Here is a 24,923-nt window from a genome sequence, read left to right as displayed (position 1 = left end):
AAATGTTTAAGAGTGAGACATATAGTACATGTCTACAATAACAGACCCGACCTATGATTCTTTCTGCCTATGGTTCAGGCTGCATGAATCAGCTGCCAGGCTTTAACACTAGAAGTCCCAGAGAGGGGTCATTTAACATTTCTACCTTTGGAACCCAGAGACCAGTCGAATGACCTGAAGGATTTTAGCTAACATCCTATAATCACCGTCTTTTGTTCAGTAATTAAGGCCATTACTGTCGCACCACAGGAGGTTGTTGTTTTCCATTGAGTTTAGCCATTTAGTTTCTAGTTAGTTCTATTCAGTTTATTGTATTTGATAATATAAAGACTATACATACTGTATTTAGTTTAGTTTTATTTGAGCAAAAAAGCACTGAAACAATGAATCATTTTTTATATATTTTAAATAGAGAATTAGAAATTTTAGAGCAAGGTACAGCTGTGAGTAATGACCAGAAGCATTTGTGTCTAAGGCCTCAAGCACACTAGCGAAAAAAAATCGTGCGAAAATCGCATCGCAATGCGATGTGATTTTTTTTCAGCAATTTGCCAATGTATTTCAATGGCACCAAGCACACCTGCGATTTTTTTCATAGGTGTGATTTTCCTGCGATTTTTTTTGTGCGAAAAAATCCCAGAGGAGTGATCTATATGACCAATGGGACAGATCGCAAAAAAATGCCAAAGTAGCTGCAATTTTTTTTGCGATTTTTTTTCGCACCCATTGACTTGAATGGGCTGCGATTTTTTCGTGCGATTTTTTTTTGCGTGAAATTCACACAAGAGGACTGAAATTTCAGTGTGAAAAATATACAAAAGAACAACTGTTATTTGTTTCCATGCTTTTTATTTTTTATTTTTTTTTATTTTCAATAAAAGGTTATTTCACTCCAACATCAAACAATAGTCACTTTTTCAAGATGAGCAGTGTATAAGCGGCCAAACAAATGTGACAAGACAGTGAGCAAGAAAACAATATCATCAAATTATACAACAGGGAGGGATGTTGGGGAGGAGAAGTGGGAAGAGGGGAGGAGGGGAAAGGGTAAAGACAAATACATGGGGGTAGGGGAGTAAAGGAGCATGCATCAAAGGATGCTTTTTATTTTTGCTATAAAAATAATAAAAAAAATACAAGGAATAAAACAATTCCACACATATTTACAATAGGCTGCAGTGGGGGGCTGCGTGTGTGTGTGTGAGTGGCATGTCCTTCTTGTGTGACTAGCATTTCAGCACTAACTCAGCAGTCTGTCTGCACTGTTGGAACATACCTGGCACTGCCTGGGTATGTCCCTGGTACATTTGCCACACGTGTATTTGTAGCAGTCAACACATCTCTCAGTTGCACAATTGTTCGTGCATCGATGGTTGACCTGACACTTCGCCCTTTTGCCAGGGCTGGGTGTGGAAGGTTGTTGCCGAAGGAGTTTCTCCTTTCGTGCCTTCTTTTCAGTCACATGAGAGCCACCTAACTCTTTTGCAAGCTCAACCAGGAAGTCCACCCGTCTCTCCTGCACCCCAGTGCATGCCTGATAAAGAACATGAGCATTCAGTGCTGCCTTGTCAATCATGTTGTAGAACACGGCGACTGGCCATCTCCGTGTTCCTGCACGCACGCTGTACTCCCGCACCATTTGGTCCATCACATCCACACCGCACTTTGTGTGGTTGTATTGTGCGACCGTGTTTGGCTTCCTTTTGTTAGTATCCTCAGTCTCAACCCCGCTGTGCATGCTGCTGAGAATGTAGACAGCCTTCTTTCGTTTGGGTGCATACACTGTCAGTGTGGCACCAGTGGTTGAAAACACCTGAGTGGTGAATTCAGTGCGGTCCATCTGTCTAGCGGATTGAGGAATTTCCCGGCGACTCTTGTTGACTGTGCCGAGGATAGTGGTTTTCCGGCTAAGCAGTCGTTGTGCAAGTGACAATGATGTAAAGAAATTGTCCGTGGTTACAGTTCTGCCCTTGTCCATGAATGGTTCCATCAGCCTCATCACAACAGTTTCGAACAGTCTCTCCCCACTGGGACGACTGGGGTCCTTGCCAAGATATGGAAGGACATTACAGATGTACTTTGATTTCAATTCGCAAGCCACCCAAAACTTGATGCCAAACTTGTCTGGTTTTGTTGCAATGTATTGCAGAAAACAGCAGCGAGTCTTTGACGGGAAAAGCTGTTCATCAATAGTGATGTGTCGGCCAAGGTTGTAGGATCTGATGCAGTTGGTGACAAACGATCTCCACACATCGGAGATTGCAGCAAACTTATCGGTCTCCACTCGCTCACTGCGTGTGAACATGTCATCAAAGCGTAGGTGTTGCATGATGTCTTGGAAGCGGTTTCGGGTCATAGTTGCAATGAACCTTGGGTTTGCCAGGTTTGCTGACCAGCTGTCACGTAGTGATGGAACCTTGGTCACCCCCCGCAAGATAATGACTGAAATAAATGCCATTAGTTCCGGGAGACCCATGAACCAATCCACCTGCTCCGTGTGACGTGCATGTTGAGTAGTCCATTCTGAATGCTATGAAGCATGTCAAGAGTGATAAAACAGAGGAAGCTCTGAAGGCGACTCCGGACACTTCGTCTGGCCTTAGCACTTGGCTCTCCATCTGTACGGTACGGTTCTATTGGGGTGAAATGGAGACGCTTCCCCACTTGTACTTCACGCCACACTGTGCCATCTTTTGCGGTCTCTGTCGGCTCACTCGCCAACTGAGCTCTCTTTTTTGGTAGAGGAGGAGTCTCCTCATCTGCAAGATAAATAATTTCAAACTAACATTTTGTTTTGGTTCTAAATAAAAAAGATAGTCAGGAAATAAAAATAGGTAATTTGAAAAATCTAACCTGAAGACAGCTCAGAGTCCGAATCCAGTTGAAGGACTATGTCTTCTCCATCTGAGTCAGAAGGGTTGGTGTTGCTCAGGATCAGTTCCAATGCCTGTTGAATGGTGTGCCTTCTCTGCATTTTGTTTCTTGGGAACAAAATAGGTGAAGCAGTCACCTATTTATCCCCCACAGCACAAAAGGCTGAATGCAAATTTGCTAAGGTGTTAGCAACCTTATGCATATCCCCTGCACAACAATGCAGCTGGGGGGTGGGCAGACACATTCTTTTGTTTACACTTTCTTACAAGACCTTTGTTGAGGTGGATCAACTCAACACAATTGCCCCCTGCAGATTCCTCAGGCAATGGCCACATTTACAAATGAAAGGATGCTAATTGGAGCAATCAGAGTTGTCAGTTTGGACTAAGGGTCATTTGACCCTCTTTCCGGACTTCAGGTGGGAGCTCGAAATTTCTGGGACTTCTAGTGTTAAATGAGTATTCCCATCTTTAAGATCCCAATATGTAGTAGGTGTAATAATAATAATAATATTCTAATACCTCCAATTAGAAATGTAGTATAGTTTTTCTGATTCGCTATGTCTCTTTCCTCGTGTGCAGGTATTGCAGGACCTTAGGTGTCCATGGTTACGATCACTGATATAGTGACAGTTAGTTAGCTAGTTGCTAGTGGTTGTAACCATGGATGCCTAAGGTCCTGCAATGCCTGCGCATGAGGAAAGAGACATAGCGAATCAGAAAAACTACACTACTTTTCTAACTGTAGGTATTTGCAAATATTATTATTATTATTATTATTATTATTATTAAGCCTACACAATTAGATTTTCACTTTTAAGGTTAATACGTCAGTTTACCACTTTAATTTAAATGACTGAAAGTCAATTCACCCCATACAATACTGACATACTGCACATTAAAACAAATATACTAAAACCGTCTAAGGGTGCGTTTTTCCAACCTGGGACATTAAACGTCTGCCAATCTGCTACATGTTTGGGAATCAATGGTTGATAGATAGCTTTTTTAGACAGGCTGATCACAATTCCCATTTGCACAGAATGATTGGTAATAAAACATTCAGTGAGCATAAGCTGTCATTATTCTCAGCGGCACATGTCCTATCTTCTCATCATTATGTGCCGCGGAGAATGATGATTTTTAAACCAGCTTAAAAATCATTTCACGAAGACGCATGTATTGATGAGTTAGGGTGTTAGACCAGCAGTGTTACAGAGACGGACACTGAAAAAAGCCAAATGGTGTGCACACCCAATAGATAAAATAATATAGACTTTATTGAGTAACAAAAGTACTCAAGGTATATGCCAAAAACAGAACAAACTCCCACATAAAGATAAAAACACTTAAAACCACACAAAACCCACTGCCAGTCACATACACATGGTGTGAGCATGACCGATGGTCCAAAAACACCCTCAATAATACTGTCTAACCCACTATAACATTCACAAGATGCAGTGTCCCTCAAGAAGTGAAATATTAGGGAACAAAACCAATTGAAGAATATAGACAGAAAAATATACATAAGGTTAGAATGAGCTAAGCTCAAAGCTTGGAGGATAATACTAAGTAGGGATATCTGGAAAAATAGCAAATAATATTCAACATCTATTAAATACAAGGGACCCAAATCTTGGTAATAGGGTAAGAAAATGACCATAGGGTTTCTTCCTATGTCCCTTTATCTATTGTAATAACAAGATTGTCATTGAGTAGTTCAGGGTCTTTTTAGGTTGGATTCATTTTAATTAACAATTCATTTAGTATTGTTTAATATTACTGTATAAAAAAGGGCTGCCATGAGTTTCTCGACTGTGGTATCATATACAATATATACCGCCTATAAAATAAAAATACACATGTATTCTGAGTACTAACTGGGATTCCAATTGTTATTAGGCAAGATCTTTTTTACAGCATTATTTTACAGGAGGACTCACAATCTGAACTGGTCACCTACCTTGGAACATTTCTAGATCTTTTTACAGCACAAGGCCAGGGTCAGGCGAAAAACTATTTTCATGCGTATTGTCATCTGGGTGGTATCCGTGTGTCTGCATTTTATAACCGAGTGACATCCATGTTGCATCTGCATTACATCCATTTTTATAAACTTGATGAAATATAGTTTTTTAGGTTAATAATGACAATAGATCTTAAAAATCAGATGCAATATGGCGGTTCCGTATGGAATCCATTTTTTTTTGTGCACTTAAAGGCTTGAGTCTCACCCAAAAGTCAGAAGAGACCAGTGCGTGCTGCAAATTTTTTCACATGGACACTTAGCCCTATTAAATAACATTGGTCAGTGTGGTGTCCGATGTGTAATCTGACAGCACACGTCCGTATTATGCGCTCGTCTGAACGAGATCTAAAGTCTAAAACTGGTTCAAGATATTTTAAGTTATTATTTGGGGATCTTATAAGAGTGTGTCAAACGTTGAGGGACAACCCACAGTTTTCCTTTGAGGCCCAATCATTACTAATTTCACCTTTTATTAGTGGCCACTTAGTGACCACTTAGATTATAAGATGTTTAATCAAGACCTTTGAGACTTGTACCCTTCCACTATCTGGCATAGTTCCCAGCATCGAGAATGATTCAATCATGAACTTCAAGTGCTGACTCTGCGGTCACATCCTGCACTGTTAACCAATTACTTGGCTGAGAAATGAATCTGAGCCTGACATGTTTGTTCAGTGAAGTTAAGGTGATGTGTGCATTTACATGCAAGTTTTTTTGCCTTTTGAAGGCATAGTAATCTTGTCAAAACAACAGATGGACAGTGTACCCCAAAAACCAAGAATGTGTAAACCTAGAAATCTTTTGTCCTTCCAATTAAATAATCATAGAATCATAGAATGTTAGAGTTGGAAGGGACCTCCAGGGACATTGTGTCCAAGCCCTGCTCAATGCAGGATTCATTAAACCATCTCAGACAGATGAAAATAAGAAAAAGCCTCACTATGTGCAAAAAATCAAAGGTAGCTACTCAGTTGTTCCACCAGGATCCCAAACCGTCAGCCAACGGAAAATCCATAAGAAAAAAGAGAGACACCAGGATCCACAAGGTGTAAGCAACTTAAAATTTCATAAGCTTTATTCCATCAGGTTAAAAGTATGAGTATGGATATCCAGACATTTTAAAAATAAGTAGTCATCTATCTGACGCGTTTCTGTCCGGAGCCCTTAATCGTAGTTGTCGGCCAGAAACGCGTCAGAGAGATGACTACTTGTTTGTCTGTCCAGCTTCTGTTTGAAGACTTCCATTGAAGGAGAACTCACCACCTCTCGTGGCAGCCTGTTCTACTCATTGATCACCCTCACTGTCAAAACGTTTTTTCGAATATCTAATCTGTATGTTCTCCCTTTCAGTTTCATTCCACTGTTTCTCGTGTTTTCATGTGCAAATAAGAATAAGGATGATCCCTCTACAGTGTGACAGCCCTTGAGATATTTGTAGACAGCTATTAAGTCTCCTCTTAACCTTCTTTTTTGAAAGCTGAACATTCCCAGATCCAGTAACCGTTCCTCATAGGACATAGTTTGCAGTCCGCTCACCATCCTGGTAGCTCTTCTCTGAACTTGCTCGATCAGATGTTGAGAGGTTCAAAGAGCACATTGGATGACACCAAGGGACTCTTGTACATGGGAGACTCTACCATAGGTAGTGGTACTCTAGCATAGCTTCACACTAATTTTTTACTGTAGATATATACATTATGTTGTCATTTTTCTCCAAATAGTCGAAGATCTTACCAGAGATAGCTCAAAAATCATGAGAAAGGAACAGAAAATGTCTACATTGTTCCTAAATCCAAAAGTTATCACTTCTATTGGGATTGAAACTTGTGCCGGAAGTCTCTCCGCTCCTCCTACCAGATTATGTTATACATTAGTATTTTTAGATTTACCGTTTCGCTCTTCAAATACTGAATTAGAATCCTGTGTTTTTTCCATCTGTTCCAGCTCTGCTTATCTATACACATCAATATCACAGTAGGGAATAGTGAGTCAAGTCATCTTGCACAGTAACAGTGCTATTTCTAACGCGTCTCCATTGTACATTGTAGTTACAGAGGCCCGGTGATGGCAGGCACACTCAATTAAATAAGCAATAAAGTTGCTGGGAGAATGTTAACTTACCATTATGTAATATTGAGTAAAAGATGGCACATGTGCATGCATTACTCTTCAAAAACCCATCGTCATCTGTGCTTCATGAATTACCATTAGAAGGCAGTAAATGCAGATATTGTTTATAAAATCGTCTGTGTCTTGTAAAATTCATTTCCTTTTGCACTAAATAAAAGCAGACTGTACAAGTACAATGCTAAAAAGCTTGTGTGCAGTGTGTCATGAAGGTCAATGTCATACTAACAAGGTCACATATCATCAGTGGAGACAGTATAAGCAAATGTATGCAGCAGGGCTACTTTAAAAATAGATTCACCTTGACCAACATTCAAGACTTCTAGACAAATGAAGAGAAAATAAGAAAAGAGCCAGAGGGAAAAAGAGAAAAGAGAGAAAGAAAGAGACTCTATTTGGTGAGGACAATTAGTTTAGCACTGGTAAGGTATACTGTAGTAAGGGTGGGATGAGAGGTTGGCAAAGTAGGCAGCTGCCTACAGTACCATTCAAAAGAAAACAAATCTATGGATTAAAAGTAATCTGTCAGCACAATTTCACACCCCAAACTATTTATTTGCGCAGGAGGAGGCGGTGCTTGGCAGGGAATAGAGCTGGAGTGACAAAGGCTTCAGATCTACCATAGCCTTTCAGCATCATTTACATATCAATTGAAAGACTGATTTCTCAGTAACAGAGAAATGAACTGGCTATGTAAAGGTATTACTGGACTTGTCTTTGAAAGAGCTACATGTGCCGATAAGTAAAACGGTGTGTGGAATTCTGTTGCCCTTTAAAAAGGAAAGATAAAACTTGTATTATTTTTTCTTTTTTAATTTTTCCTTATTTCTTCAAAAATTAGATGATTTATGAGCAAAACCCACACTCACAATGTTTGCATTGCTGATTAGTTTGTTACTATGTAATTTCTGATTATCTGTCCATGAACCCTCTGACTTGGAAATGGCAGTAGAATATGTTGGTCATGAATAAATAAGATCAATAATTTAATTACTTTATATGTAGCCCTCATATATTGTGAACACACAGTATAGCAAAGGCTAATTCCTTGCATTAGACATTAATTAAATGTGCACAGCTACATCACAAATTGGGTCTAGTTCTGGTTTTCCAGGTGGGCATTGGTGAGCAAATAGTACCTGCTACACGGATATATGGTAGGGTCACAGCTAGCCCAGCACTGAGAGATCCACATGTGCAAATAAGCTGAGGAGAGAGCTGTCAAGATGAACTTCAGGGAATAAGGAAGGGGTGGAAGGGGACATATTTTGAAACCTTGGAAACTTGTCTCAGTCTTATCCTAGGCTCTTTTGGGGGCTTCAAGGGGCAGGTTGCAATTCTGATAGGATCCATTCATTGCTGATAAAGCCAGACTGTCCTACTGACATTGCTAAAACAGTTCTAGATGACCACAATGGTAAATCATTCACTGATGGACACATATTTTGCAAATATTACATTTCATAGGTGTTATTTATAGAATTATCCAAAGACATACTGATAGGGAATTTAGATTGTGAGCCCCAATGAGGATAGCACTGATAATGTATGTAAAGCGCTGCAAAATATGTTGGCGCTATATAAAAATAAAGATTTATTATTATTATTATTATTATTATTAATTATTCTTTAGAGGTCATTTCCAATTATTTCTCATATATGGAATTGCTCATTTTACTTTTTTTTGCCATAATATTAAAATTCCCAAAATACATTACAGCAATAGGCTACTAACCAAATAGCTCCGAGAGGTTTGAACCTTTCATGAAGCTGGTCCATGTCTCCTGGCCTTGGTGCGACTATCTACTATGATATATCTTTTTCATTTACTGATTTCTGGGATGAGGCTGGTTCCTGTCTGTGGTATACCGCTGATTTCTGCAAGGTCAGAAGGCGTCATGCTTCAGAGGAGACAGACCCAGATATCGACCACATTTGCAGCTTTTCACTTTCAAACGTCTTTGATCTGTTTCATTCTTTTAAGATCACTCTCCAGAATTTCATTCTATCTATGCACCTCTACACAACATTCCCATTGTTTAGGCATAATAACTAGAATTAAGGGCATAGGAATAAAAAGCAAAAGTGTATTGATACTCTATGAATAAATCTACAATATATGATCCAAGATGCTGAACATAGGGGCAGGTTTTCTTTTTGGAAGCTGAGTCAACATTGCAAGTGCTGATTACTGAAATGCATGGCTGTTTTCCTCTGGATCTTTACCAAATGAGCCTTTATCTGAGGCCCTTTTCATTTATCTGCACCGCAATGCAGAAAATTCAGCAGCTTACAAGCACATCTGTTAGGCTGACAAGATTGACCACTTGGCTTCTCTGTATAATAACCTTTAAAATGCAATGTCTTGCTAACTCATCAATTTTCCATTGTGTCTCCAGAGACTGGAAGTATAGACCAGGAGATTCAATCCTACAACACTCCAGGCTTCAGTGGCTGCCTATCCAGGGTACAGTTCAATCTTATTGCCCCTCTCAAGCTTGCCTTACGGTCGAGAAATAACTCCCAGGTGCAGGTAGTGGGAGAGCTTGTGGAATCGAACTGTGGTGCATCACCGCTGACCATCCCGCAAATGGCATCTGACAACAATCCCTGGCATCTGAACTCAGGTACGCCAACTGATCACTGCTAATCCAACAAAAGATTAAATCGGATCTCATAAAATACTTCTTAACAAAAAAGTAAAATGAGAGGGAGCAGAGGGTGCAATTATATTCGGGCACTGGTGTCTGAGAGGCCACATTAGAACACAGCTGGGACTGATACAGATTTTGCATCAGAGACCGGGAGCTTTAGGTTACACCTATGTTTCAAAGGTTAACCTAATTTCTAATATTTCAAATGTAGATTTAATCAAAATAGAAGATTTCACATGAATTCTAATGGATGGCGCAGATTATTGTGATGGGGATCCACATCTGCTTTGTAAGAAATAAAATAAGTGAGATGCTACTTAGTGACACAGTGAAACCGTGTCACAGCCACTTGCAGAACAGCCCCATTTAATGTGCAGTACATCAAACATCAAAAAGATGGCAGAAATCTGTGGGTCAGGCTCAGATTGCTGCTGCTACATTTCTTGTAAATCATGTTTCATGTATCATGTTGGAAATGAAGTGGCACAGAATAATGCTTTCAAAGAGAAATATCTACTACTTTAGTTTTCTGTAGCGGTATAGTAGTAGTATTAAGTTTCAATGCATCTGATCCAATCAAAGAATTCTGTGTTTTATTTATCGTATATTCTGAAATTACCATTTAAGATACATAACAAATGTATCCTACATATAGACTCCCCTTGGGTAATACAACTAACCTTTTTTTTAGTTATCATGTTTGTTCCTGCCAATAAACTATATGTTCTTCTTGGCATTCTACCAACACAACTGTTCTTTTTTATTAATTAGACACAACAAACATATATTCTGTGGATCATATAAACTACAAGGTTAACATGATATAACACGTGGGCCCCAATTCATCATTACCTTTATGCCTATTTTTTGTCTAGCTTTGTGTGTTGTTTGCAACCAATTCATTATTCTATTTGCATCTTGTTTAAGTCTATTTTATATGTGATCGCCTGTTTGTTTTTTTTTGCTTGTTTGTTGATTATGCATTACTAGATGATTTAGATGTGTTCTGTAATCGTAAGGAAAACACTGATCCAGTTATGAAGGACGTTTCACCAGTTTTAGCATATTAAACTGGCCACATCATGGAACTGTGGTTGCAGAGCTGAATCAAACATATTTTTTATTTCTTAATTTCTCATCTCTGTAGTAGAGATATTAGCTTGTAAAATTTAGATTCTAATTTATGATAAACCTAAGTGAGGTGTTACCAGAGATGCATGTACTTATTTCTCTGCATGACATTGCCCAATCATAAGCAAGAGGATCACGCAGGAGAAAAAAATTAACCATGGCCCTAGAGGAACTTAGAGCAGCCTTTCTTTTGTGAGACATGTAATGACCCACAGCCCTGCTCTCTTCACTGGTCTCTGCACCTACTCTGTAGAGTAGAGCAGAGCTATGTGTCATATTACAAACACCTTCTGCAGCTTTCATCTCAAGGCAATCATTATGTGTGGGAGGGAGTGGAGCAAAGCTAAAATGCCTCTTGCAGCTTTCATCTCAAGGCAGTCATCCTGCGGGAAGGGTATAGAGTTAAGCTATGTGTCATTACAAGCACTTCTGCAGCTTTCATCTCACAGCAGTCAGTGAGAGGGAGTATATCAGTGCTATGTGTCATTACCAACACTTCTATAGTTTTCATCTCACAGTAGTTAGTGTGGTGAGAAGGGGAGTGAAGCAGAGCTGACAGTGTCCCGAAATGAAATCTGCAAGAGGTGCTTCTAATATGACACACAGATCTACTCTACTCAAAACCTATAGAGTAGGTGCAGAAATCACATAGGAGAGCAGGGCTGTGTGTCATTAAATCTAACAGGAGAAAGCCAGCTCTTAAATATTCTGGGGGCATGATCTTTGTTTCCCCTGCATGACACCTCCTGCTTATGATTCAGCAATGTCATGCAATGGAAAAGTAACTGCTCCCAGAGACAAATCTCTGCTAACACCCCCTTGGTTGAAAGGGAAATTAAAATCTAAACTTTACAAATTAATATTTTCGCAACGGAGGTTAAAAAAATATATGTTTAACTAAGCTTTCTAGCCACTATTGCCTGAGGTAGCCAGTTTAATATGAAATGGAGGTCACACCGACAATCAAATGTAATTAGAAAGTATTCTATTGATATTACATACCATTCAAGACATCTTAGCCAATTGTGCTTTCTAAGAAATTAATTTTCTCTGTAAATAATTTTGCTCCTTAGGATTAGGATATTATTTGAAGCGATTTTCCATTTCACCAACTTGGCTCATTTTTTCCTCATCTTTGAAAACCCCCATAAAGTTTTCATGATAGAAATTAGCATGTTTTGTTCTGCTGCACCAAGCCAAACTTTTTGAGGTTACATATAAAGAAAGCTTAGTCATTATATGATCAAGATCAGAAAAACACTATCATATTGCAGTCTTAGTTTAGAAGTGTATCTAGGTTTTTTGGCACCTGGGGCAAGAATTCAGTTTGGTGGACCCCCCCCCCACCCCACCCTGCTCAATCCGTTTGAGTAGTTGTCATGTGACCACTTATATGCCGACAAGCTGCTTTTTTTCTGATTCTCTCAATGTTCAGTAAAATACTACTGCCCCTGCTTCACTCAGAGAAGCAGGAAGAGAAGCTAGTTGTCACTTTACTGTAAGTATGAAAATCGCATATGAGTGATCATGTGATGACCACATGAACCAGGAAGCAGAGTTGAGTGCTGACAGTGAGTATATTACATGCTGTTAGGATTGAGCATGCTACAGTGCTTAATGCTATATTTAAAATGGTTGGCCAGGTTTTGATGAAAGTCTGCAGTCACTAGGTGACGGCAGATTTCTGAATTCTCATGATGCATGCACCGCACACTGTCAAGATCCTCTGGTGTCGGCGGCAAGAGTGGATGGTCATGCGATTTCCATTTTCTGTCCACATTCTAACTAGACATGTCCAATATTGCTCAATTCACTTGTATTGAGTAAGGTCATGCATGTCTAGTTGTCACATGATTACATGGTGGTCCTACAGTGACTAAGAGAAAAAGTATTGAACACACTTCCTGAAATGCATTTAATGCTTCGCATAAAAGCCTTTGTTGATGATAACAGCTTCAAGACACCTCCTGTGTGGAGAAACTAGTCGCATGCATTGCTCAGGTGTTATTTTGGCTCATTCGTCCACACAAACAAATCCTTCAAATCCTGAAGGTTCTGTGGGCTCCTTCTATGAACTTTGAGCTTTAGTTCCTTCAATAAATTTTCTATTGGATGCAGGTCAGGTGATTGGCTGGGTCATTCTAGCAGCTTTATTTTCTTTCTCTGAAACGAACTGAGAGTTTCCTTGGCTGTGTGTTTGGGTTCATTGTTGAAATGTCCACCCTCATTTCATCTTCATCATCCTGGTAGATGAGAAAAGCAAAGAACAGTGGGAGTAAATTGCCCACTAACAATCAAAGACACCTCACTGTATCACTAAGGAACAGCAGTTTGTGAGAGTAAACTAAAACTTAACTTTTAATAAATGTATTTAAGAGAATCAAGGTACTGTCTAAAAAGAGGACAGATTCCCCAACCAAGGTATAGGTGACCGTTTTTTTAAGGATGGAGGTCTATCTCTCTTATAAAAACAAGTACAACAAAAAAAATGACCAAGATCACCCTACAGTAAGGAGGTCCAGGTCATGGTACTCCAAGGTATTATGCCGTGGATCAGGTGAGACACCAAAAGGATATTAGTAAACCCCTGTACGACGGTCCAACAGGATCCAATAAACAATTATATCCTAATGCAGAATAATTTTAGGACAAATAAAAAGTTACCTCTAACTTTTTATGACATATGAATCGACATAGGTCATTTATCCATACAAATAGCCAGGTATACTACAATAGAAAGCTGACAATGGTCAGGCTAGATACATCTTAGCAAGGTAGAGTAACCAGATCAGATGATAACAAATATAAATATGATCTAAAGAACATGTTGGGTTGTAACCAGTACACAGTCCCTGGTGTATATCAGAACACACAGTTGGTTAGATACAAATAGGAACATTCCCACCCATTCAGTGTTCTTTGACACAGGTGGAGGTATACTTCATCCTGGCAGAGGTGATAAAGGATAAAAGGGGTTCAGTCTAACCATATTGGTAGCTATAGGAGATGCGCTACACTGAACTCCAAAACGAATGGACTTTTGGTATCTCACCTGATCCACGACAATACTTTGGAGTACCATGACCTGGACCTCCTTACAGTAGGGTGGTGTTGGTCATTTTTTTGTTCCACTTGTTTTTATAAGAGAGATAAACCTCCATCTTCAAAAAAAAGGGTCACCTATACCTTGGTTGGAGAATCTGTCCTCTTTTTATGCAGCACCCTGATTCTCTTAAATATATTCATACTGGTAGATGGCACCAGATTTTTATCAAGAATGTCTGGGAAAATTTGTTCATTCATCCTCCCTTCAATTATATGAAGTGTGCCAGTACCTTATGCTGAAAAACAACACCACATCATGATGTTCCCTCCTCCAAACTTCACTGTTGGTATGGTGCTTTTTGGGTGATTGGCCTCCAAAAATGGTGTGTATTATGGCATCCAAAGAGTTCAATTTTGGTCTCATATGACCAGACTATATTCTCCCAGTATTTCACAGGTTTGTCTAAACATTTTTGAGAAACTTTAAATGCGCTTGAACGTGCTTTTTGTTCAGCAATGGAGTCTTGCTTGGTGAGCATGCATACAGGCCATAGAGGTTTAGTGCATTACTTATAGTTTTCTGTGAAATAATTGTACTTGCTGATTCCAGGTCTTTCTGTAGCTATCCACAGGTGGTCCTTGGCTCTTGGACAACTCTTCTGATAACTCTTTTCCCTCCTCTGTCTGAAATCGCCTGGTTGTAGCCGGTTTATGGTGAAATGAGGTTATTTCCACTTCTGGATTATGGCTCCAACAGTGCTCTCTGGAGCCTTCAGAAGTTTATTATTATTATTATTTTTATTATTATTTATTTATATAGCACCATCGATTCCATGGTGCTGTACATAAGAGTTTAGAAATGTAAGTTTAGAAATTCTTCTGTAAAAAATGCTATTAGTATGTTTTGCAACAATAAGGTTGCAAAGCTCTTGAGACAGCTCGCTGGTTTTACCCATCATGAGATGTTTCTTGTGTGGCAACTTGGTAATGAGACACCTTTTTATAGGCCATCTGTTGAACCAGCTGATGTTATTTTTCACTAAGGGGCAGAATTACTTTCTATTTACTGCTTGATTTCAGCTGGTGTCATGACTTTCCATGGCTTTTTGCACCTCTATTTCTTCATGTGGTCATCTCCCTTTATTATGCATAACTGATATCTTTGCCTGTGTGGATTGGATGGGTTGTTACTGACATCTGTTGAGAATTTCATGTCAATAGCACCTTTAGAAATATATTTACTTAGAAAATTGGTGACGTGTTCAATACTTATTTCACCTGCTGTGTATATATTACAAAGGAAGTTACAAGGGTATGGAAATACTATCAAAGCAGCTAATACAACTGACTGTAATATGGATCAGTGTGTTGTGAAATGCTTGAATATTTGGTCACAGCATCAATGGAGTTGCCCATAACATGATGGGTCACAAGCAGGCACTTCTACTCCTGGATGTGCCACATATTATTGCTCATCTAGTTACAAAAAGTTTTTTGGCTCCCGTACATGATTATTTAAGAGATCCATAACATACTTTTTCATATCATGAATAATATAATAGGCCAAAACTAGCTAGGGAATCTGTCAGTGGGATCAACCCTTCTAAGCCGTCTATATAGACATGCAGGTCATAGAAATTTGAATAAAATGATAACCTTGATATCTGCGATCCCATGTCTTATTCCAGAGTAATCCATGTTTTTCTTTATATTTAAATGAGCTGTTAAGTTCTTTGGACCAGAGACTGATCTCCCTGAGAATATGCCTGCATAGCTTATTTTAAATGAAAGGGGGCTTTACCAGTGTGAGACATGTAATGACTTTACAGTCTGTTCTCCAGATCTCACTGCAATACTGTGTGTGATTACAACTAATACAGCACATCAGAGCTGAACTTTGTCTCATTGCAAACATATCTGCAGTTGTACTCTCATAGTGCTGTCAGCTCAGCTGCAGAGCTGTGCCTCACCACAACTGACACTTCTTCAGCTGCCATCTCACAGGCAGCCAGTGTAGGGGAAGTGAAGTATAGCAGAGCTTTGTCGCATTACAAACACATATGCAATTACAGTTCGTCTCTCAGGCTGCTGTCAGCTCAGCTGTACTACATATCCCCCCACAATGGCTGTCTGTAAGATGACAGCTGAAGAAAAGTATAGGAGCATTGATCCTACTTATCCTACTGACAGGTTCCCTTTAAAGTCTTTCAGAGTGGGCTGACTATCCGAAAGAAAAACTGCTTGTAATACTCAAGAGAAGGCAAGTTATTGGCTCTTAGATTACAAGAACTTTACTATGTTTATGTTTTATAATAATCATATGACCCCATCCTAAATTATTACAGCACATAGCATACTGTAGAATGATTTAAAGGGGTTGTCCAGCCTTAGGTTACAATAGAGTGACTGCAGACTTGTGAATCCTGGTGCCGGCACTGGGAGCGAACGGTCATTTGACTGCAAGTATGCGATTTGCATACTTCCGGCCACATTCCAACTAAATGTGTCTAGTCTCACTCAATACACTTCCACTGAGCGAGGACGCGCACGTCTTGTCTGCACGTGACCGTATGTATGCAGATTGCATACTTGCGGTCATGTGCCCGCTGCTCTCTGCGCTGTCACCAGAGAATCCTTACAGCACGCAGTGTGCACACTGTGAGGATTCACAAGTCTGCAGTCACATAGGGTGTCTGTAGACTTGTACCCTAAGGCTGGACAACCCCTTTAATAGTCACATCCATCAGTAAACTCTTTTTGCCCTGAGCTATCTACAAAGCTGATTATGATCATATCAAATTTGAACTTTCAATTGGTCATAAATCAGTGTATAAAATTATTCAAGGAAGAGAGATACGGCTTACAAAACCAGCAGTCCTTTCTATTTACTTCAATTCATACAGATTGTAGAAGCCGAAAGTCCAACATTTTCAATTAAAACCTAAAGGTGCTCCCAAAGGTGTCTGTGGCGCCCTGCTGCGCATTGGTGCCACAGAACCCAGAAGGGTGCATGGATGGACTTCTCCACAAGAGGCCCTCACACATTCACACACCTCCACCCTACCACTTCAGACCACAAGAGGGAGCCCGTTAGGGATATATATAGAGAGGGTGGAGCCAGGCAGTTAGTTAGTCAGAAGGCAGCTCAGTGAGAAGTGAGTAGTTCAGTGAGTAGTTAGTCTCTCAGTCGGAGAGAGAGCGTGCTGACGCTCAGAGAGCAGCGAAGAGGCAGCGCGCTGGCTGCTGTGCTTAGGCGAGCCAAGGCCTACAGCACGTGTGAAGGCCTAGTGAGGGCCTTGAGTGGGCCGAAGGCGAGAGGAGAAGGAAGAAGTAGCGAGGGGGCAGAGGAGCATACCAGGCTCACCCCGATATATATACCGGACACTGGGTCCGAGCCTACAGGGACCCTTTACACCCAGTAGGAACCACCGGAACCCCTGGAGGACTACAGGTCCCAGGTTTACCAAACGCTGACTACAGTACCAGGGCTACGAGTCACGAAGGTCCCAGCGTCCAGGGAGAGTGATCTCCAAGAGAAGGCCCTACCACCAGGTCAGCAGGTGCAAAGGGAGACAGAAACCAAGCTAGGCCTAGTTCCAGGCAGGCCAGAAGCTTAGCCAGTAAAGCAACGGATCAGGAGGCCCTATACCCGCTCACTGGGGAGAGTCCAAAAGTGCTCCCTTCGCCCGGAGTACCCTGGACCGTGCCTGCACCATCACCAGTAAAGGTACTGAAGCTTACCCCCGTGTGAGTGTCCGTCTTTCCTCCGGGACCGTCCTGCCGTCTCTCCCCTGCACCGCCATCCATTACACCCCACGCTGCCCTGGAGCTAACTCTACCTGTGGAGAGCCACACCATCCCTGCTGCCATAACACCAGCTCCAGAGGACTGCTCCGCAGCGGTAGCACCCCTTAAACGCATTCCACAGGTGGCGTCACAAACTTTCCAAATCCCCCTTTTTACTGACCGCCCAGGGTCACGGACCGGGCCAGCCACCGTGATATCCCCCAGCAACCAGGGGCCCGGCTGCTGAGTACCCCACGGCCCAGGGGGCGCGTCAAGCTCATACCCTTTAACTATAAATGCACGTTAAAAAAAATGATTGGCAACTTTTCCCACGAGTCAGGCTTACAATAACAATTATATTCCTTTATAAATGAAGCACAATAATTCGGTTGCTGATTGCAAGAAGCTTGGTGTTTACCAGAACATCTGACTGCATTCTGTATGTTGCTATTTCCACACTACAAATGTTTTAGGCATTTAGTTACTTAGATACAGAAGTTACATTGTCCCTTGAGTGTTTTTATCAACCCTTCACAACAGCTATAAAATTAGTTTGCTGCATGCAAGCATGAGTAAATAGGTAGACCTAAGATTAATCTCACATATTGCATGTGAAGCTCTTAAAAGGGTTCTCCATCAATAGAAATAAAGAAAATCTCATTATAAATAAACCATTAAATACCTTTAGTTATCAAATCACAATCTTTTTGTCTAGGGAGATATCACTGTAGTATATCACAGGGACTGCTGGCATTTTACATTAACAGAAACCTGTCCTAAAATGATAAAAGGACAGACCCTATGAGCATGTGCAGCAGAAAGCTATGCCTCTCCCTTAATGGGTAGTAAGATGCGCTCCCAGTATTCTGATCTAAGGACACATTCACACGTTCCGTATTGGGTCAGTATTTTACATCAGTGTTTTAAAGCTAAAACCAGGAGTTCTACTATAGTTTTCCTCTGACTGTTCCACTCCTGGTTGGAATACTGATAGTGTGACCGTAACACTCGCGATACTAGGAGTGCTGAGACTAAGCTTCTCCAGCTCATTGTAGGTCAGGGTTCTGCAAATGTACAAGGTGGCAGCCACTTTAATTTACTATACAATTACCTGAAGACAAAACTAGTGTGATTTACTTGTTAAATGTTATTAGCAATTTATATAACATTACATTTTATTTATGTATTTATTTTTTCTATTCTTTGAGAGCCCCTTTTAAGATGACCCGTCGGTAATTTATCCCCTTCACGACCTTGATATTTTCCATTTTTGCATTTTGGTTTTTTACTCCCCTTCTTCCCAGAGCCATAACTTTTTTAATTTTTTTGTCAATATTGCCATGTGAGGGCTTACTTTTTGCTCTAAATGCTAGAACTGACGTGCCATTATGTTTCTCCAGGTATCCCCATATGTATCTTACGAGTTCGCAGATACCAAACATGTATAGGTTCTTTTTCATTTAGGTGGGGAAAAAAATCCAAAGATTTTGAAAGTGAAAAAAACAAAGGCGCCATTTTCCGAGACCCGAAGTGTCTCCTTTTTTCGGGATATGGGCTGGGTGAAGGCTTATTTTTTGCATGCCGAGTAGTGTTGAGCTACCCCCGTAGTGCTCGGATTCGGTTCAGTTCGTCGAACACCGGGATGTTCGTGGAACTGTTCGTCGAACACCTTAGAACACCGTCGAACACCGTTAAAACCAATGGCAGGCAAACAAAAACACATAGAAACACATAGAAAACACATAGAAAACACCTTCAAAGGTGTCCAAAAGCTTACAAACTGCTCAGAAGACACTCTCTTTAAAAAAGCCGGCCGACAATTCAGCAGCGGCATACACCGGTACCCGAAAATTTAGAACAGAAAGAATAGAGCATCACACATAGATTAGATAGATAGAAACATGTCAGTCACATATATAAGAAGTACAGTGATAGTGTTGATTACTGTACTTGTCATTTAGTGTTAAAATAAAGGATTTATTAAAAAAAAAATTGGCGTGGGGTTCCCCGTAATTTTAGTCTCTAGCGGAGGTTAAGCAGACAGCTGAGGCAGATGTTTGAAGCCTCGGAAGGGGGTAATACCCACGGAGCTTCCCAGGCTACTAATATCAGCCCCAGCTGAATACCTAGCCTGTACTAGCTATTAAAATGGGGGACCCCCAATAAAATGACGTGGGGTCCCCTATATTTTAATAGCTAGCAAAGGCTAGGCAGACAGCTGTGGGCTGATATTAATAGCCCAAGAAGGGTGCCATGAATATTGACCCCCTCCCAGGCTAGAAACACCAGCCGTCAGCCGCCCCAGAAATGGCGCATGCATAGGATGCGCCAATTCTGGCACTTAGCCTCGCTCTTCCCACTGCCCTGTAGTGGTGGCAGTGGGGTAATAGGGCTGGGGTTGATGTCAGCTTATAATGCCAGCTGACATCAAGCCCAGGTTAGTAATGGAGAGGCTGTTATGTTCTGCTACCAGAGCTAAGGAAAGAGAGGAGATCTGTCCCTACGATAGAACTCAGCTTAATCCCTACGATGTAACAGGGAACCTGATCCTGCGATCAGACCTGCTAAAGTCCTAAGCTAGTCTGTACGGAGACCTATAGATGTGGGGAAGGAATCCCTACAAGTACTAAGGACTGGGAGGAATATGGGACACCTCCTAACAGAAATAGTAGCAGACAGACGAACAAACAAAATATATAGAACATAGAGGTCAGTAGACCAAGCAAACTAACAGAGCAAGACACAGAGCACAGGCTAGCTAGAAAGTAGATATACAATGAAGTCCAGCAAAGCCAGAAGGGCGGAGCAGGATTAAATAGGCCAACAAGGTCATGTGACCAGCAAAGGAAAAAAAAATAAGAGCAAGGTTCTAACAGTACCCCCCCTTCTAAGAGGATCCTCCGGATCCCCTAGGACCAGGCTTATCAGGAAATCTCCTGTGAAACGCTCTGATAAGTCTGGACGCGGAAACATCATCCGACCTCACCCAAGAGTTATCCTCGGGACCGAAACCTTTCCAGGCCACAAGATACTGCAAACTACCTCTATACCGTCTAGAGTTAAGGATGCGAGAAATTTCATATTCCCCGTCCTCCACCACCGGAGGAACAGAGGCAGAGGCGTCACAATCCGATACAACAGCTTTTTTCAACAGAGAGACATGAAATACCGGATTAATTCTCCAGGAGGTAGGAACCTCCAACCTAACAGCAGATTGGTTGACAACCTGAAGCACCCTAAAGGGCCCTACAAACTTGGGACCCAATTTCTTTGAAGGAATCCTCAACCGCAGATTCCTAGAGGACAACCAAACCATGTCACCAACAGCGAACAAAACCTCCTGTCGTTTCCTATCAAAGTAGTCTTTAGATTTTCTGTTGGCCTCCTGAAGATTACCACGCACATCCGTCCAAACTCTCTCCAAATCACCGGAAAAATTCTCCTCCTCAGGCACGGCAGATCCCAACTTGGAGAACGACCCAAACGACGGATGTCTCCCAGAACAACAAAAAAAAGGCGAACAACCAGCAGAAGAAGATGTATGATTGTTCAGAGCAAATTCAGCAAGTGGCAGAAACTCAGACCACCCCTCTTGATTGTCTGCCACAAAACAACGCAAGAACTGCTCAACATCCTGGTTTTTCCTTTCTGTCTGGCCATTAGATTCAGGATGATATCCGGACGAGAACGACAAATGAACTCCCAACCTATCACAAAAGGCACGCCAAAAACGAGCCACGAACTGAGGACCCCTATCAGAAACAATGTCAGTAGGAACGCCATGAAGTCTGACAATTTCCTTGACAAAGGCCTTAGCGAGAGTTTTAGCGCAGGGCAGTTTGACGAAAGGAACCAAGTGACACATCTTGCTAAAACGGTCCACGACCACCCAGATGACAGTAAAACCCTCAGAGGGGGGAAGGTCAGTTATAAAGTCCATAGCCAAATGTGTCCAAGGAGCACTGGGAACCTCCAAAGGACAAAGCAACCCCGCAGCAGGAGTATGTGAGGACTTAGATCTAGCACATATAGTACATTGACGCACCCACTTAATGACTTCCTTCTGCCATCCAGGCCACCAAAAACTGCGACCCACCAGTCTCTTGGTCTCAGAGATTCCGGGATGACCTGCCAACCGAGATTCGTGACACTCAAACAAATCTCTCCTAAAGGTCCCAGGCACAAACAACCTCCCATGAGGAGTGTTAGAAGGGGCATTCTCCTGTGCTTTAAGAATCTCATTTTCCAAAACGGAGTCCAAAGCAGCTATCACAACACCTTCTTGTAAAATGTTCTCCTCTTTCTCAGCACCGACTATGGGAGAAAAACTGCGAGACAAGGCATCCGCCTTAACATTCTTAGTACCAGGGATGTAAGTAACGGAGAAATTAAACCGCGAGAAAAACAGTGCCCACCTAGCCTGACGGGCATTCAGGCGCTTGGCAGCATCAAGATATATCAGATTTTTATGATCCGTAAGAACCTGAACGGGAAATTCCGCACCTTCCAAGAAGTGGCGCCAGTGTTCAAATGCGAGTTTAATAGCCAATAATTCCCGATTACCAATATCGTAATTCAGTTCAGTCTCCGAAAAATTTTTTGAAAAAAAGGCACAGGGATGTAATCCATCCCCGTTATCCTGAGACAATACTGCGCCAACCCCCACAGAGGAAGCATCAACCTCAACCAAAAACGGCCTAGTAACATCAGGCTGCATAAGGATGGGAGCAGAGGTGAACCTCTCCTTGAGATACACAAAAGCTTCAATGGCCTCAGAAGACCACTGAACCGCATCAGCACCTTTCCTGGTGAGATCAGTCAGAGGTTTGACAATACTAGAAAATTTTTTTATGAATTTTCTATAGTAATTGGCGAAACCCAAAAACCTCTGTATCGATTTCAAACCAATAGGCCTAGGCCATTCCTGCACAGCCTGAACCTTAACCGGATCCATCTCAAAACCTTTGCTGGAGATAATGTAGCCCAAAAAACTAATTCTCTGTACAGCGAACTCACATTTCTCCAGCTTAGCAAAAAGCGAATTGTCCATTAATAACTGTAATACCTCACGCACGCTCCGCCAATGAGACTCCAGATCCGACGAATAAATCAAAATGTCATCCAAATACATAACCACATTTTTACCGATCAAAGGTCTAAGGATGTCATTAATCAGATTCTGAAAAAATGCAGGAGCATTAGTAAGACCAAAAGGCATAACCAGATTCTCAAAATGACCCACAGGAGTGTTAAAAGCAGTCTTCCATTCGTCACCCTCCTTCATGCGCAACAGATTGTATGCCCCCTTAAGCTCAATTTTAGAGAACCACTTGGCCCCCATTAACTGGTTAAACAGATCAGGAATCAATGGCAGTGGGTAAGGATTGCGTACAGTAATTTTGTTAATCTCACGAAAATCCAGACAAGGACGTAAACCGCCGTCCTTTTTTTTTACAAAAAAAAATCCAACCGCCACAGGAGACTTAGAGGGCCTAATGTGACCGGCGGCCAAACTTGTCTGTATGTATTCCTCCAAAGCCTTCCTCTCAGGAATAGTAAGGTTAAATAAACGACTTTTAGGAAGAGTCGCTCCAGGGACAAATTCAATAGAACAATCATAGTCTCTATGGGGAGGCAAAACCTGCGATTCCTTCTCAGAAAAAACTCTCCAAAAATCCTGAATAGGAACAGGCAATTCTCCCCTATCCAAAGCTGCAATACGCCCATTACAACACTTGTCATAACATTTATGGCTCCAGGATTTAATTTCACTGGTAGACCAATCCAGTACAGGATTGTGAAATTTTAACCAGGGCAATCCCAATATTACTGGAGAAGGCAAGTTATTCAACACTACCAAATCCAATTTCTCATGGTGAACACCATTAATAGTGAGAGGAAATTCACAGACCTTGAGAGTAATATTCTTCAAAGGGGAACCATCCACAGAAACCACAGCAATGAGGGATGATAAAGGTTCAGGTTTTAAATTGAGTCTTTCCACGAATCCCCCATCAATAACATTCAGAGTAGACCCACAATCGACAAACACCCGAAATTCCATTAATTTTTCCTGAGCAATCGTGGAAGCAGCTAAAAATACACCCTTGGAATTTAAACAGGCAATACGGGCATGACTGACCATTTTTTTTTCTTTCTTCATACGAAGCTCACAGCCTTTAATCAAATGACCAGATTTTCCGCAATAGAAACACAAGCCTTCAAAAAATCGACGGTCTTTTTCTTGAGAGCGAGGTGCCACCGATCCAATCTCCATCGGTTCACCACTGTTAGTACACACATTCTCATAACCAGAAACTGACATAGCAGAGGATTTGCTCTCATTAACCCTTGCACGCAGTCTTCTATCCACCCGTATAGCTAATTGCATAGCCTGTTGCAAATCTTCAGGTGTAGGATAAGCAATTAGCAGGTCTTTAACCCTTTCACTGAGCCCAGCAAGAAATAGACTTTTCAGAGCAGAATCGTTCCACCCTGTTTGAGTAGACCAACGACGGAAATGAGTACAATATTTTTCCACATTACCTGATCCTTGTTTTAAACGTCTCAACTCAGTCTCAGCTGATGCGACACGGTCAGGATCATCATATAATAGTCCCAAAGCAGAAAAAAAACTATCCACTGATCTGAAGCATGTATCACTAGGTTGCAAAGAAAAGGCCCACTCCTGAGGCTCTTTGCGCAAAAGTGACATTATGAACCCTACGCGCTGGGATTCATCCCCAGAGGACTTAGGTCTCAAACGAAAATACAATAAGCAAGCATTTTTGAATGAAAAAAATTCTCGGTGTTCACCAAAAAATAAATCCGGCAAACATACCTTAGGCTCCAAGAAATGTGCTCCAGGACAGTTACTCACGTGCTGACGGAGCTCGGCCACCTCCAGAGAGAGTCCCTGCAGGCGATGAACCAAATCCTGAACCGACACCATGATGGAACAGAAAAATCTTTCCTTAGAGAATTTGCTGGCTGGACTTACTGTTATGTTCTGCTACCAGAGCTAAGGAAAGAGAGGAGATCTGTCCCTACGATAGAACTCAGCTTAATCCCTACGATGTAACAGGGGACCTGATCCTGCGATCAGACCTGCTAAAGTCCTAAGCTAGTCTGTACGGAGACCTATAGATGTGGGGAAGGAATCCCTACAAGTACTAAGGACTGGGAGGAATATGGGACACCTCCTAACAGAAATAGTAGCAGACAGACGAACAAACAAAATATATAGAACATAGAGGTCAGTAGACCAAGCAAACT

General features: G+C 41.4%; 1 protein-coding gene across 1 annotated transcript in view; it reads left to right on the top strand.

Moving 5' to 3' along the window:
* CNTNAP2 (contactin associated protein 2) overlaps nt 1–24,923 on the top strand; it is a 3,253,420-nt gene that overhangs the window by 3,217,365 nt on the left and 11,132 nt on the right. Inside the window, exon 22 of the mRNA XM_073678177.1 lies at nt 9,432–9,659. Coding sequence (XP_073534278.1) covers nt 9,432–9,659 — 228 coding nt within the window. The remainder of the gene's footprint in view (nt 1–9,431; nt 9,660–24,923) is intronic.

This window comes from Phyllobates terribilis, unplaced genomic scaffold, assembly GCF_046119375.1.
Source record: "Phyllobates terribilis strain yellow unplaced genomic scaffold, ASM4611937v1 Scaffold_4__5_contigs__length_816908805, whole genome shotgun sequence".
In the NCBI taxonomy this organism is placed as follows: domain Eukaryota; kingdom Metazoa; phylum Chordata; class Amphibia; order Anura; family Dendrobatidae; genus Phyllobates; species Phyllobates terribilis.
Note: the sequence above shows the minus strand (reverse complement) of the source record. Positions and strands in the feature narration are given on the sequence as shown.